This window comes from Phyllopteryx taeniolatus, chromosome 14, assembly GCF_024500385.1.
Source record: "Phyllopteryx taeniolatus isolate TA_2022b chromosome 14, UOR_Ptae_1.2, whole genome shotgun sequence".
Taxonomy (NCBI): domain Eukaryota; kingdom Metazoa; phylum Chordata; class Actinopteri; order Syngnathiformes; family Syngnathidae; genus Phyllopteryx; species Phyllopteryx taeniolatus.
In genome coordinates this window covers 8,277,015-8,290,834 of record NC_084515.1, presented here as the reverse complement: position 1 = coordinate 8,290,834, position 13,820 = coordinate 8,277,015, and the positions used below count along the sequence as shown (strand labels likewise).

Here is a 13,820-nt window from a genome sequence, read left to right as displayed (position 1 = left end):
TCATAGTTTGTGCTATATGTACAGTTTAAACTAATAATATTGGTAATTGTAAAAAGAAATTTAGGGGGACGTCAGTTACTTGGCACAGTTCAGCTCCTATTGCCCCACAAATAGCGGGGGATTACTCTACTTATTATATTTAATGTATCACGTGCATATATAACACATATTAGATATACGTAATACTTTAAAGGTCCCCATTTTTTGGGGTGTTTAGAACTCCAGAGAGTGACTCTTTAACATGGACTTAGTACAAAAGTGTCCATTTTATTTAAAAAAACAACAACAACAACAAAAACACCTTGGTTTTGTCATACTAGTCTCCAGAAAAGGCCCCTCTGACAGCTACTTCTGTCTGACCCAGTTTTGTATCCGTTTTGTCCATATTTGGCTAAGATCACCCCCTTTCCTCTGATTGGTTGGCGACTTGTGAGAGCACAGGTGTTTGCTATGTTGACAGCGCCGGCTCGGTAGCGGGGACGTAAGCGGAGATCTTTGCTAGTTACGTAGATAAGCTTGAGAAATTTGAATGACCTGATTTCAGGCCTCTCGGCAAAAAAACGTCTGGAATTCAGGAATGCGTGGACGATTTTAATTTATATTTCGCATGTTTACTGAGGCCCCATAGAGACAATATTACATCCCAAATACCAGAAAAAGTTGGTTTGGCAAAATATGGGATCTTTAAGGTTGCCGTTTAAACTTCCTTGATGTCATCTCACTTTCTCCTTGCCTTTCCTATTAGTGCCATGCCCTCCTACATCTGTCGTTGCTGTGGAAATGTGCGCACCGGATTCCATTCCTGTTTCTTGGGTGGCCAGTGCCAGTGCCAAATCCTACACTGCCGTTGCTGTGAGCAGTACAAGCTATACCTCAGTATGTACCACCAATGAAACATTGTGCCACTTCCATGACTTCATGTGCGGGGAGGTTTACAGCATCAGTGTGGCAGGAGTGGACGACAACTGCACTGGTCTCCAGGGAGACGCCGTGATACTGCACACAGGTGAGACGCGCTGACTGCTACCCTCACTTCAGCATCTTTGAGAACAGTGCCACTCACCAATTCACTGATTTACCTCCTGCAGAGCCATGCATCCCCACCAATGTGTCCAGGCGGCTGGACTGTGCAGCCGGCACCTCTCATGTGTCCTGGAACTCGGATCCAAATGCTGTGAGCTACACTGTGATAGCCACCAATTTGGAACAGAGGCTCACCTGTGTCAGCCCCACCCCCAACTGTACACTGACAAACCTGCTCTGCGACCACCCCTATGACATTTTTGTGACGGCTACTGATGGCATCTGTGTCAGCAACGACAGTCTCTCCATCTGGCAAGCACCAGGTAATGAGTGGTTGTTAATAAGGTAAAGAAGATAAAAATATACCGTAACTCGAGGAAAAAAAAAAAACAAGTTTAGAAGTTGTTACTCAGGTTCCATTAAGCTTTACAGTTCAGTATGTGGCACTTCTATTGCCAAAAAGTACGGTCATTGATAGTGTAGTTGATCGCAAATACAGTGGTGCCTTCAGATACGAGTGACCCGGCTTACAACTTTTTCGAGAAAGAAGCCGTTGTTTGGACAATTTTTGTTTTAACTTGTGAACAAAAATCCAGGATATGAGCACTGTGTGGGCAATGAACTCAACTCAAGTCACAACAAGCAGCAGTGTGGCAGATAGTGAAGAGGCTAGTAAAGAGTAAAGAGGCTTTAAGCTGTTTAATGCCACTCCCAGTTCAAATTAAGTGTCAAACTAAATGTAAAACCAAGAGAATTACACGTTTTTAAAACCACACTTTTCCTTCTGCTTAATGTGTGCTTCTACTGAAGTGCAGAGTGTGAGTACTTTTGCCAGCTCTGTGAGGTAACTTACAAATTCTCCTGTTTGTTTGTACAGGCTGAAATGGAAAATGGAATAGTCCATTGCAGGAGAAGGGAGGGGGAGCACTCGAAATGATCATGTTAGATTAAGCATTGTGATGTGTTTTGTTACGTTTGATGTTTTCGTGGTGTTGGCAAAAAGTGGAGGCAAGAGGTAGTGGACTCAGAAGGAGGGAAGAAGGGAGGCAAGGCTGGAGTGCAGGAATCTCAAAAGTAAGTATTTATTTTCAAAAAACAAGAAGCCAAAAAGGCACATGGAATTATCAAAAATACTAACTGAAAGTCCAAAAAGCAAGGGTCAAAGTAACCAAGAAATACTAGGGATAAACTCCCCACAACCAAAACACCTAACATGCCACTGGAACCATGACTTATAGCAACAATGATCCAAACACAGAAAACAGCTAACTAAATACAAGCAAACTGACGGGTCACACCTGGACAAGACATGAGTGATTGGAGGGAGCTGATTGGTAGACACAAGGAAGAGACACAATGTTTTAACCTTGTCAATTAAGACAAACCATAATAATCGCTTAAAATCCAAGAAAATTCATCAGCTTTTATGAGATGTGTTGGGAGCCCCTGGATATCTCGGGGCCTGATTCAATCCCCTGTATTTGCCTCTTTTTATTATCTTAGTACCGTGTGCTCCAGAGGATGTTGACACCAACTTGTCCTGCAGCAGCAATGACTTAATTGTCAGCTGGAGAAACTCTTCTTGGCCACTCAACTACAGCGTCAGCGCCACTCCTCTTTCTGGAGATATGACATCAGCCACCTGCCACACTGACATCACTTACTGTAGTCTGAGAGGCCTTCACTGTGGGCAGACTTACAATGTGTCTGTGAAAGGTTGCTATGGAGATTGCCTCGGGCCACACAGCATCCCACAGACCATCATGACAGGTATTAGAATTTGTGATTTAGTGGTGGAATGGTTAGGATAAATTAAGACTAGAATTAATTCAAGAGTTTGATAATAATAATAATAATAAACAATAATAATAAATAATAAAAACAAATGATATATTTTTATTTGCAGCTCCATGTGCACCTCAGAGCTTGGAAGCAATGACAGACTGTAGCACAACCTCCGTTTGGGCCTCTTGGAAGGCTTCTTTGGGGGCTACTTCCTATACGGCGACTATGACTGGACCAAATGGCTTCGTTGAAACCTGCTCGACATCGAACCTCACGTGTTCTTTTAGTCATCCACAGTGTGCCACACAATACAGCATTAACGTCACCGCTCACGACGACTACTGCGACACCGCCTCCGCTCAGATGACAATGACCACTGGCAGTTTTTTTCAAATTGTGATATTTATTGTGATTCATTTCCCAGGATTCAATACTTATCCTCCTGGTACCTCTTCCTCCAGGACCGTGTGATCCAGTTAATGTGACCGCTAAGTTCCAGTGTGGCTCTAATGCAGCATCAGTATCCTGGACCGCCAGCGGTGGGGCCACGGCGTACAATGTTTTGGCTTACGGCGCAAAGCATCAAACATCCTGCCGGACCATGTCAACTTCCTGTCAATTGAATGAGCTGCAGTGTGGAGTGAGATACAATCTGACTGTGCTAGCTGAGGACAATACCTGTAACAGCACAGGACGATCACAAGTAGCGCTGATGACAGGTAGTGGAAAATTTTAACATCAGAATCAGAATCATCTTTATTTGCCAAGTATGTCCAAAAACACACAAGGAATTTGTCTCCGGTAGTTGGAACCGCTCTAGTACGACAACAGACAGTCAATTGACAGAGAGCACTTCGGCGAGATAAAGACATTGACAAAAAAACAGTCACTGAGCAGTAAAGGGTTGCTAGTTATCTGGTAATGCCGGTACATTTAAAAAAAAATTTTTTTTTTACAATTGTGCAAAAAGATGCAGAGTCCTCTAGCACTTAGAGCAGTTCAAATGACGAATATTTCCTGCATGAGTTTGTTAGGGCTATGTTCCGTTTGCCCGGAATGTAATGCGCCTTTGGATTTTGTGTACTGTGCACACACACATGCTTGCACAGTACGCTTGCAAGGGCAGATTGTAGGCATCGAATGTGAGATTCCAGGGACTAAATATGCTTCGCCCTAATATTGTATGTGACGGCATATTACATACTGTCAGGTTTAGTTGCGTGCACCCCATTTTACTACTATGTTTCTCATCCGCAATGTGACTGATGTGGCAAATGTTTTGACAATTTAAACATCTCAAATAATAAAAAAATTAAACCTCACATTCATTCTCTCCCAGCTCCATGCTCCCCATACATTGAGAACAGCACCCAGATATGTGGCGCTAATTCCTCCTCTGTGTCCTGGATGCCAGTGGCCGATGCCACAGGTTACATGGTTAATGCAACTGCTGCAAGCGGCCACTCAGTTTCCTGCAGTACGGCGACTGCGACGTGTGCGCTAACAGATTTACAGTGTGGGGAGACGTACACAGCCACTGTTGTGGCTCAGGGAAGCCAGTGTGACAGTCCACCTGGACCAAGTGCAAATATCACCACAGGTCGGTGCATTGTTGAGGTCCATTTGCCTGCTTCATGCAGTTAATATTCACCTTGTTGTTATTTGTTTGTTTACAGATCCCTGCCCTCCAGTGCTAATTTCCAAGCAGTATATGTGTGGCAACAACACGGTCGTGCTCAGTTTCAGTGACACAGTTGGACGAGTCAGCTTCCAAGCTGAAATAGCCGGATATGGCTATATGGACACCTGCAGGACTACAAACACCAGTTGTGTTGTCCATAATCTTCCTTGTGGCTTGGATCTCAATGTTACTGTGCAGGCTGAGGGGGCACAGTGCAACAGCACCCCTAGTACTTGTCAATCGCTCCAAACAGGTAAGTCTACCAACTGGTTCTAATAGAATGACCACCATTATATTCAAATGTAAAATACTGATAACATTTCAATTGACCCATTATTTTGCTAATAAGTCGAGTGCACCGTCTGCTTCACACAGGTGGCAGTATTCTTACCTTATTTAATACCTTGCTTAAATTATATTTAGACATGATGCACAAAAATTCAAATATAAGGTGGCAAATTACATTTTACCCCCCCCCCCAAAAAAAAGACTAGCTATTTTGTTTATATTTCTGCAGATGTGACATAAACAATCCTGTTTTGAACCAGCTTGACAAAAGGAAAAAAAATGAATTAATCAATCAATCAAACTATAATTAAAGCAGAGAGAATAAAAAAGGTGATGGGTTAAACAAAAATTCAATCAAGGAAACAGATTATATAAGTAAAAAAGAACAAAAAAATATTTTTTTAAATGACAAATAGTATTTGACACTTCAGTAGTTATTTAGTTTTTTTTTTCTTTTGTCTAATCTTAGTCATGAGGGATGTATCCGGGATATGTAGGTCAACATGCTAAGCAGTTAAACATTTAAAGAAATATAGAGAAGAAAGTCAACCAAGAAAACTAGAAAGAAGTCTAAATCTCAGCTTGGTTATTATTAGTTAGGTATTAGTCACAAAGTGAAAATTTTAATATCGTGACAAATTTTCATTACGGTTTTAATTTAAAAAAACATTATTTTAAATAATGAATGTGATATTTTGTAACAGTCAACTATCGGTTTTGTATTTTTTTTTCTTGTAACATTTTAATGTTGGCCCCATTTATTTATTTATTTATTTATGTATTTATTACTTCAGACACCTGTGCCTAAGATACTGTAAATAAATGTGATTATTGTGGATTTAACAGGTAGCTACCTAGCTCAGCACCATACGTATTTTCATCAGACGCAAGGAACTATTGGTGCATTTCTCTAAATTTCCCAAAACTCCATTACTCAAATCTAAATAAAAACAAATTTCTCCAGTATTTTCATTGTTTTTGTCACTTTTTCTCCTTTCTTTCCAGTCCCATGTGCCCCAGAGAACATTAGCGCCACACTGGTATGTTTCAATCACTCGGCCCTGGTGTCATGGGTGGGAAGCCACAATGCTGTCGAATACACAGTGACGTCTATCGGCCAAAATGGACACAGACATCAATTTCATTCCAACACTACTAGATGTCAACTATCACACATCCACTGCGGTGAAACATATGACATCACTGTCACACCGCATTCTGAGTCGTGTGCTGGAAGACCGAGTCAAGTCTACAGCTTCAGAGCAGGTGCACAACGATCATCAAAATCACATTAGGCTTCATTCAACAAAAGACTAAATTCATCTGTTTTATTGCCCATTCTCCAGGCCTTTGCCCCCCAAGTAACATCACCATGTCTTCACCATGTGAGGACAACAACACAGTGTCTTGGTCCATTGTACCCGGGGCCGAGATGTACATAGCCACAGCAACAACTGCTGATGGACACAAACACAATTGCAGCTCCAACGTTTCTACCTCATGCCGGTTCACTGACCTTCACTGTGGGCAAAACTATTCTGTCACTGTGGTGACCGTGGACCGGGTTTGCTGGAGCGAACCCAGCTCAGCTGTAGAAGTTGCAACCGGTGTGTTGAGTAGCTGGCCGGATATTTTTAAACACATACATGCGCAATTACTAACTTCTCTTCTGTATCATACCAGCTCTGTGTCCACCCATTAACTTGGCGGGTGAGGTCGCCTGTGACACCAATGCAGTGACCATCTCATGGGACCGGAGTCCAGTGCCAGGGGTTACCTACATTCTAAAATACAAGCAGCTCCCTGGCACACTTCCTCCGTCATCGTGGCCGACCTCAAACACCTCACACATACTGACCAACCTTCAGTGTGGACAGAGATATGCCTTCTACATTGCGTTTCTGGATGGGGCTTGCCACAGCAGCTATAGCCCTGCTATGGAATTAAGCACAGGTACAGCATGTTTACCTGCAGCAGTATACATTAAACCCCTGCTAAATGAATAATAATTTTAAAAAATGACAGCCCCTCAATTAAAAGTTAAACTGTAAATTCGTCCTTGGGTGTCCTGAAAGGCGTGGTTTAAATTGTATTTATTTTTATTAATATTATTAAATATACCACAATCATATACCACAAACTATGAAACCATCCATCCATCCATCCATTTTCTGAGCCGCTTCTCCTCACTAGGGTCGCGAGCGTGCTGGAGCCTATCCCAGCTGTCATTGGGCAGGAGGCGGGGTACACCCTGAACTGGTTGCCAGCCAATCGCAGGGCACATAGGAACAAACAACCATTCGCACTCACAGTCATGCCTACGGGCAATTTAGAGTCTCCAATTCATGCATGTTTTTGGGATGTGGGAGGAAACCGGAGTGCCCGGAGAAAACCCACGCAGGCACGGGGAGAACATGCAAACTCCACACAGGCGGGGCCGGGGATTGAACCCGGGTCCTCAGAACTGTGAGGCTGACGCTCTAACCAGTCGGCCACCGTGCCGCAACTATGAAACCAAAACACTTTAATACCATTTCAAACACATGTTACAACGTGACCCTCAAAGACCCTGTAAAGTGAACTGCTTGCTTGGCTGCTTTAGATTGCCTCGTTGTCGGCTGGGAGTGTGCGCACGTCAGACAACGACAGACAGAAGAGTGATGAGGGGGGATTTTTTTTTTTTAAGTCAGACTTTACAGCCAGCATGTGGGCAAGGGCACGTGGCCGCTTTAGAGCGCCTTGTTGTCATCTTTTTGCACAATTGTAAAAAATAAATAAATAATTTGTACCGGCATTACCAGATAACTAGCAACCCTTTATTGCTCAGTGACTGTTTTTGTCAATGTCTTTATGTCTCAAAAGCGTTCTCTGTCAATTGACTGTCTGTTGTCGTACTAGAGCGGCTCCAACTACCGGAGACAAATTCCTTGTGTGTTTTTTGGACATACTTGGCAAATAAATATGATTCTGATTCTGATTTCAACATCAAGATTACCTGAAGAATCATTGTTGGTCACCTGAAAACCATCTAAAGAAGAAGAAACCTTTAAAAGAACAATGGTCCACTGCATGTGCACTCATACACTCACTGACATGTTCTGAAGCACAGACTTAAACAGGAAGTGACACTAAACCCTTAAAAGAAGAAATCTGAAAAAAAGTAACTTCCAGACAAGTTACCACAACAAGGTCAAATCGATCAACAGCAATATTATTGTTACTGAATTCATTTTTTTCCATGATCAGCTCCCTGCCAGCCCACAAACTTTGCTGCTCACGTGGACTGCGGGATGAACAAAGGCAACTTCTCCTGGTTCGAAAGCAACGGAGCAGCTTTTTACACAGTGCAGGTGACAGGAGAGCACGGCCACGTGGCATCCTGCTCATCCAATGGCACTTCTTGCGCTGTCAGACTCCACTGCGGCCGCTCATACTCGGCCTCGCTGGTGGCGTCCACCGAGAGCTGCAACAGCACCAAACATGCTGATATAACTTTTGACTCAGGTAAGGCAAGACTCCATGACAGCCATGAAATCACTTTCATTGAGATCTGAGCGCCACTGCTAGCCTTTTAGGCTTGCATTCCATTAAGACTTGAATTGTTTAATCTTGTATTAACTGTATAATGTTTGTGACGCTGTATTTTAGAGACTGATTGACAGGACAGATCAGGACAGGATAGTACAGGGCCTGACTGAATGACTGACTTGACTGACTGGCTGTTGTCCCTCCGTGCACACTGTCCTGCTCCCACCATTCAGAAACTGAATGTTGTGTTAAATGGATACTCCATTAGTCAACTTAGATAGACTTACTCAGCACTGGATAACTGATATATAAAATGGAAAAATAACTATTTTATTCAACCTGTCTCCCATAGCTCCGTGTCTCCCAGAAGATGTCCTAGCTGTAATGGACTGCTACAACAATGTGATGAGTGTGAGTTGGTCAGAGACCCCCGGCTCAGACAACTACACGGCCTGGGCTATCAGCGTAGAAGGACACAGAGCTTCCTGCAACTCCACATTCAACAAGTGCTCCGTCCATGATCTGCAGTGTGGCCACGTCTATGAAGTGCTCGTCACCTCGTCCTCTGTTCAATGTGAAATCATCGCTGGTTCTGACTACAAGATCCAAGCCGGTGAGTCGAACTTGTTTAAACCAGAAGAAAAAGTCTTGTTTGTGGCAGAACAGATCAAATAAGGTTCTGTCTTTTCTTTCTTCGTTAAACCACATGCAGCTCCATGTAAACCGGAGAATGTCACAGGGGATCTTAACTGCAGCTCCAACATCATGACAGTGACATGGGATCAAGTCAGTTCACTTGCCCAGAACTTCACTGTAGAAGCCAGATCCGCTTCAGGTGTTACCTCCACTTGTGAAACCAATGAGGGCAACTGTTCCTTCCTGGACCTGAGCTGTGGTGAACTCTACACTTTCACGGTGATGGGTCACACCAATGTCTGCATGAGCGAGATGAGCTACCCCACAGAGATGCTAACTGGTACACCTCCTCAAAATTCCTCATGATCCAAATTTTTTGGTGACATAAAGAACTGATCTTCTCTTGCTCTCCAGCTCCATGTCCCCCTGGTGAGTTGTCCACAGAGATGAACTGCACTACCCGAAAAGCTCTGGTCAGCTGGAAGACAGCTGCTGCTACCACAACCTATAGCGCCATTGCAACCTCCACCAATGGACACAACTCCTCCTGCAGTGAAATTGGAACCTCATGTGAACTTAACAAGCTGGTCTGCGGACAGAACTACTCAGTCATGGTGGAATCAATGCATACTGGGTGTGCCGGTCCGACCACTACCCCTGTCTGGCTCACGACAGGTGAGCTTGAGCATGCACTTGTAGGAATGCAACCAATCCTCGCCATGAGGCTTGCAGATAGTGGACTATACATATTTTGACACAACATTTGGTACACTAACACAATCTAATACAGTCATATATGACAATCGTAACTAGATGACTACAATGGTAAGCACTCACAGAGTTGTCATTGGGCATGAGTTCAGATTCTGAAGGTATGATAACCGTTAGCAAAAATATTGTGGTTTAATGTTACCCCGGTATTACCTCGGTATAATTACACCTCCAAAAATGTGTTATTTAGAAATGTTTGGGTAAATAACAACATTTTTCCACTGAGGGCGCTCTGTAGGTACATTGGTGAACATAAACAGAAAAAAAAATTCTAAATACAATGAAAATGTCGTACAACATTAAGTTCTTATTTCTCAGAAAATGAGTAGCTACTTCTCTGCTCTTGGCCGCTTTGTGAAGTAACGGTCGAGCGGAAAAAAACTGATGTCAGCCATGCTAGTTAGCTTGTTACCTGGTCATTTGCCTCGATAGCAAGTCTATAGTACATTATTTATTTTACCAATTATGTCTCATAGCTGGTTGAAAACATTCATTTCAAGATTTTTTTATAATGATATATTAACGTTACCTTACTGTTACCGGCACTCTCCTAAGTATGATATCCTTCCTCTACCAATCTGACTGTTCTCACCAACAACAGAAGGGAGGGGAGGTTGTGTCACTTTGTCTGCACAGAAATGTCAAAACAGAACAAAAAACAACTCACACCACTGATCAAACGTTTTAGTGGTTTTGAAACCTTGACTTTTTAAAACTGCAGTATACTTTGGAACTAGTAACTGGCCCATGTCTAATACAGTACTCCCATTCGGTACCAGCGGTTTAGATGTTAATGGCTGTGTGGTGAGTTTTTCTGAGGAGACAGTAAATCTGTGTAAAAGTAAAGCTGTACGTCAACTACTTCATACTGTAGCAACGTGACATCATAAAAGCAATCAAAGCATAACCTCTTGCGCTTGTAAGAGAATGTAAATGATTTTTGACAGTGGGAGTCAAAACAATATTTGTATTTTTGTCAAGAGATAATTTTTCATTACATTCTGCAGGTATAACCTATGGTTGTTTGTAGTTGAAGCATTTTGCTTTAAAGGTCTCATATTTTGGCTATTTAGACCTCCATAGAGTGACTCTCTAACATGGACTGAGTATAAAAGTATAAAGTGTCGATTTCATTTTAAAAAAACACCTTAGTTTTGTCATATGAGTTTTGTCCAGAAAAGGCCCCTCTGACAGCTACATCTGTTTGACCCAGTTTTGTATTTGCTTTGTCCATATTTGGCTAAGATCGCCCCTTTCCCTGATTGATTGCCTCCGTGTAGAAGACGCACTTGTGAGAGCACACGTGTTTGTTATGTTGACAGCACTGGCTCGGGAGCGGAGAAGTAGGCGGAGATCTTCGCTAGTGAGGTAGATAAGCTCGAGAAATTCGAATGAGCTGATTTCAGGCCTCTCGGCAGAAAAACGTCTGGAACTCAGAAAGAACACCATAAAGCCAATATTACATCCCAAACCCGAGTAAAGTTGGTTTGGTATAATATGGTACCTTTAACAAAACTACCTCGCTCTTTCCAGATCCCTGTGTTCCCATGAATGTCTCAGTCTACTATAGTGTAATTGATGCCCAAGTGCTGTGGAGTGCGGCAGACGGAGCAAGTTCTTACTCAGTGTGGGCTGTAAATGATCAGGGCTGTGCAGCCACATGTAACAGCACAGGAACCAGCTGCCATCTGAGTGGCCTGCAGTGCAGTCAGATCTACAACGTTACTGTGACAGCACACAGCCAGGCTTGCGACAGTTTCACCTCTGACACCCAGCAGCTTAAGACAGGTGGGTCACAGCATCAAGAATGGGTGCGTATGATAACCTGGTCACGGTTATGAAATCCTGTGTCTATTAACTGTTTTTCAGAACCTTGCCCGCCTACCAATGTTCTGGCCAACGCAGAGTGTGATCAATTTACAGTGACTATTTCCTGGAACCAGAGTGTGTTCGCAGTGGGTTACGTCGCCTACGTTTACGACCGTTATTACTCTTATATGTTGACGTGTGAGACTGAGGAAACAGACACCAGCTGTGTTGTCTCGGGACTCATGTGTGGCACCCAAAATGACGTTTGGGTCACAGCCTTGGGAGAGGAGTACATGAGCTCTGACAGCAGAATAGTCACGTTCACAACAGGTATAGACATGCTCAAATGACAAATTGATCCTTGAATCCTTGAATTTGCAAATAGTGACCCACAAATGCGCAGGGGATTGTTGCATACAAACATCCACAACCACAACTAGAAAGATACTCAATAAAGTGCAGCTCTTCGCCTTTTAATTACTATCGGAGAACTGTGCTTTATCGGTTGACTGTTCCATTGAAAATAAACAGGAATGACATGCAATTAAATTCCTACGTCCACATTTATATTCAGATGTAAAATAAAAACATGAATTCTTGCTTGCACCTGATGCCTATCCACAAGGTTTAAGAGAAATCAGTGGTACAGTCATTGTGTATTACTGTTAACACACTAACCAACTAGCTAACAGGGCTAAACAAATACCTCAATAACACAACTCAACAATCATGGTAACAGTTAAATCTAATGATATCCAACGGTGATAGAACTCGACTATAAACACTATTAAGACATCATGTTTTTCTTAAATCTGCAGGGCCTTGCCCACCGAGCAGCATTGGAGCCGTTATGGACTGCGAGATCAAGTCGGCTATTGTATCCTGGCTACCCGGCAATGGAACTGAGTCTTACACGGCTGAACTGGCAGCCTCGTCGGGGCACGCGACAACATGCACCACCAACCAGACCTACTGTCTAGTCACGTCTCTGCAGTGTGGGCAGGAGTACAACGTCACTGTGGCAAGTGTGGCAGACACCTGCAATAGCACTTACCTCATGTCGGGATACCTCACCACAGGTAGTGTGTGACAACATTACAGTATATGATGGACACATACTGTATGTCAAACCGTTTTCATTGATTGCAATGCCCCACTTTGCAGAGCCGTGTGTACCGATGAATCTCTCCATCCACTTCAATATGAGCGAAGCTCGCGTTAGGTGGGGTGTATCAAGAGGTGCCGGATCTTACTGTGTCCAGGCTGTGGCTGACCAGGGCCTGACTGCCACCTGTAACAGCACCGACACCCAGTGCACCTTAACTGGTTTACAGTGCAATCAGACCTATAACGTTACAGTGGCTGCGAAAAATAACGTCTGTAACAACACAGTGACATCTGATACGTACCGACTCATGACAGGTTAGTCACCCAAAGTGGAGGGATGTGTGTAATATGTACAGTAAACCCCTCAATTTCCATCATTTCCTATGGGGCAGAAAACACATTTTTCAACAAATAGCTGAGGATAGGTTCACAAATAGCTGAATTTGTGGATTGGCTTTACGTCAATGTATGTTTTCCTATGATTACAGAACCATGCCCACCTACCAAGGTTCAGGTTGCTGTGGAATGCACACAGCTTTCAGTGTTTGTTTCCTGGGAGCAGAGTGATCTCGCTGTGGGTTACATTGCCCATATTTACAACCATTATGGATACGACACTTTGATGTGCAAGGCAGAGGACACAGACACCAACTGTGTCATCTCGGGACTCATGTGCGGCACCCAATACGACGTGTGGGCCATAGCTTTGGGAGAGGAGTACAACAGCTCTGACAGCACAATGGTCTCGTTCACATCAGGTACAGATGTGACGCTATCCACATAGAATGTAAAAATGTATACTCTACAGAGCCCCACATTGACGTAGATAGAAAAAATAATAACAATAATAATTTGCATAGAAAATGCTAGTTTGTGGCCATGAAATAGCTACAATGTGTGAGCAAAATCTAAATTTGTAAAATTATTGTCATTCCTGGACAGTTACAGAATATTCAATCTAATTTATATTGCAGTTTTCTTAAAACTTAAAAATATGCTCGGCTGGGTAAGCCAAGCAAGTGCAACTTTTGTAGAAACGGTAAGGTAGGGGACATCAGTATTGCAGTTTCTAGCCAGATGTCCAAGTTGTTCATTGGAATCGTAGTACTCCACAAATTTGTATTTCGTGGCCACATTTAGCATTTTGTATGCACGTTTTAGCTATACTGCGGCCACAATTTAAAAAAAAATT

General features: G+C 43.0%; 1 protein-coding gene across 1 annotated transcript in view; it reads left to right on the top strand.

Moving 5' to 3' along the window:
- The first annotated feature begins 1,126 nt into the window (after nucleotides 1-1,126).
- Nucleotides 1,127-13,820, top strand: part of LOC133488520 (uncharacterized) — a 28,929-nt gene continuing 16,235 nt past the window's right edge. Inside the window, exons 1-17 of the mRNA XM_061796463.1 lie at nucleotides 1,127-1,346; nucleotides 2,527-2,793; nucleotides 2,930-3,527; nucleotides 4,148-4,408; nucleotides 4,485-4,742; nucleotides 5,783-6,043; nucleotides 6,124-6,384; nucleotides 6,461-6,730; nucleotides 8,024-8,281; nucleotides 8,658-8,918; nucleotides 9,018-9,281; nucleotides 9,356-9,616; nucleotides 11,246-11,500; nucleotides 11,582-11,851; nucleotides 12,340-12,600; nucleotides 12,686-12,943; nucleotides 13,117-13,386. Of these exons, the coding sequence (XP_061652447.1) occupies nucleotides 3,410-3,527; nucleotides 4,148-4,408; nucleotides 4,485-4,742; nucleotides 5,783-6,043; nucleotides 6,124-6,384; nucleotides 6,461-6,730; nucleotides 8,024-8,281; nucleotides 8,658-8,918; nucleotides 9,018-9,281; nucleotides 9,356-9,616; nucleotides 11,246-11,500; nucleotides 11,582-11,851; nucleotides 12,340-12,600; nucleotides 12,686-12,943; nucleotides 13,117-13,386 (3,787 nt within the window). The 5' untranslated portion in view covers nucleotides 1,127-1,346; nucleotides 2,527-2,793; nucleotides 2,930-3,409. The remainder of the gene's footprint in view (nucleotides 1,347-2,526; nucleotides 2,794-2,929; nucleotides 3,528-4,147; nucleotides 4,409-4,484; nucleotides 4,743-5,782; nucleotides 6,044-6,123; nucleotides 6,385-6,460; nucleotides 6,731-8,023; nucleotides 8,282-8,657; nucleotides 8,919-9,017; nucleotides 9,282-9,355; nucleotides 9,617-11,245; nucleotides 11,501-11,581; nucleotides 11,852-12,339; nucleotides 12,601-12,685; nucleotides 12,944-13,116; nucleotides 13,387-13,820) is intronic.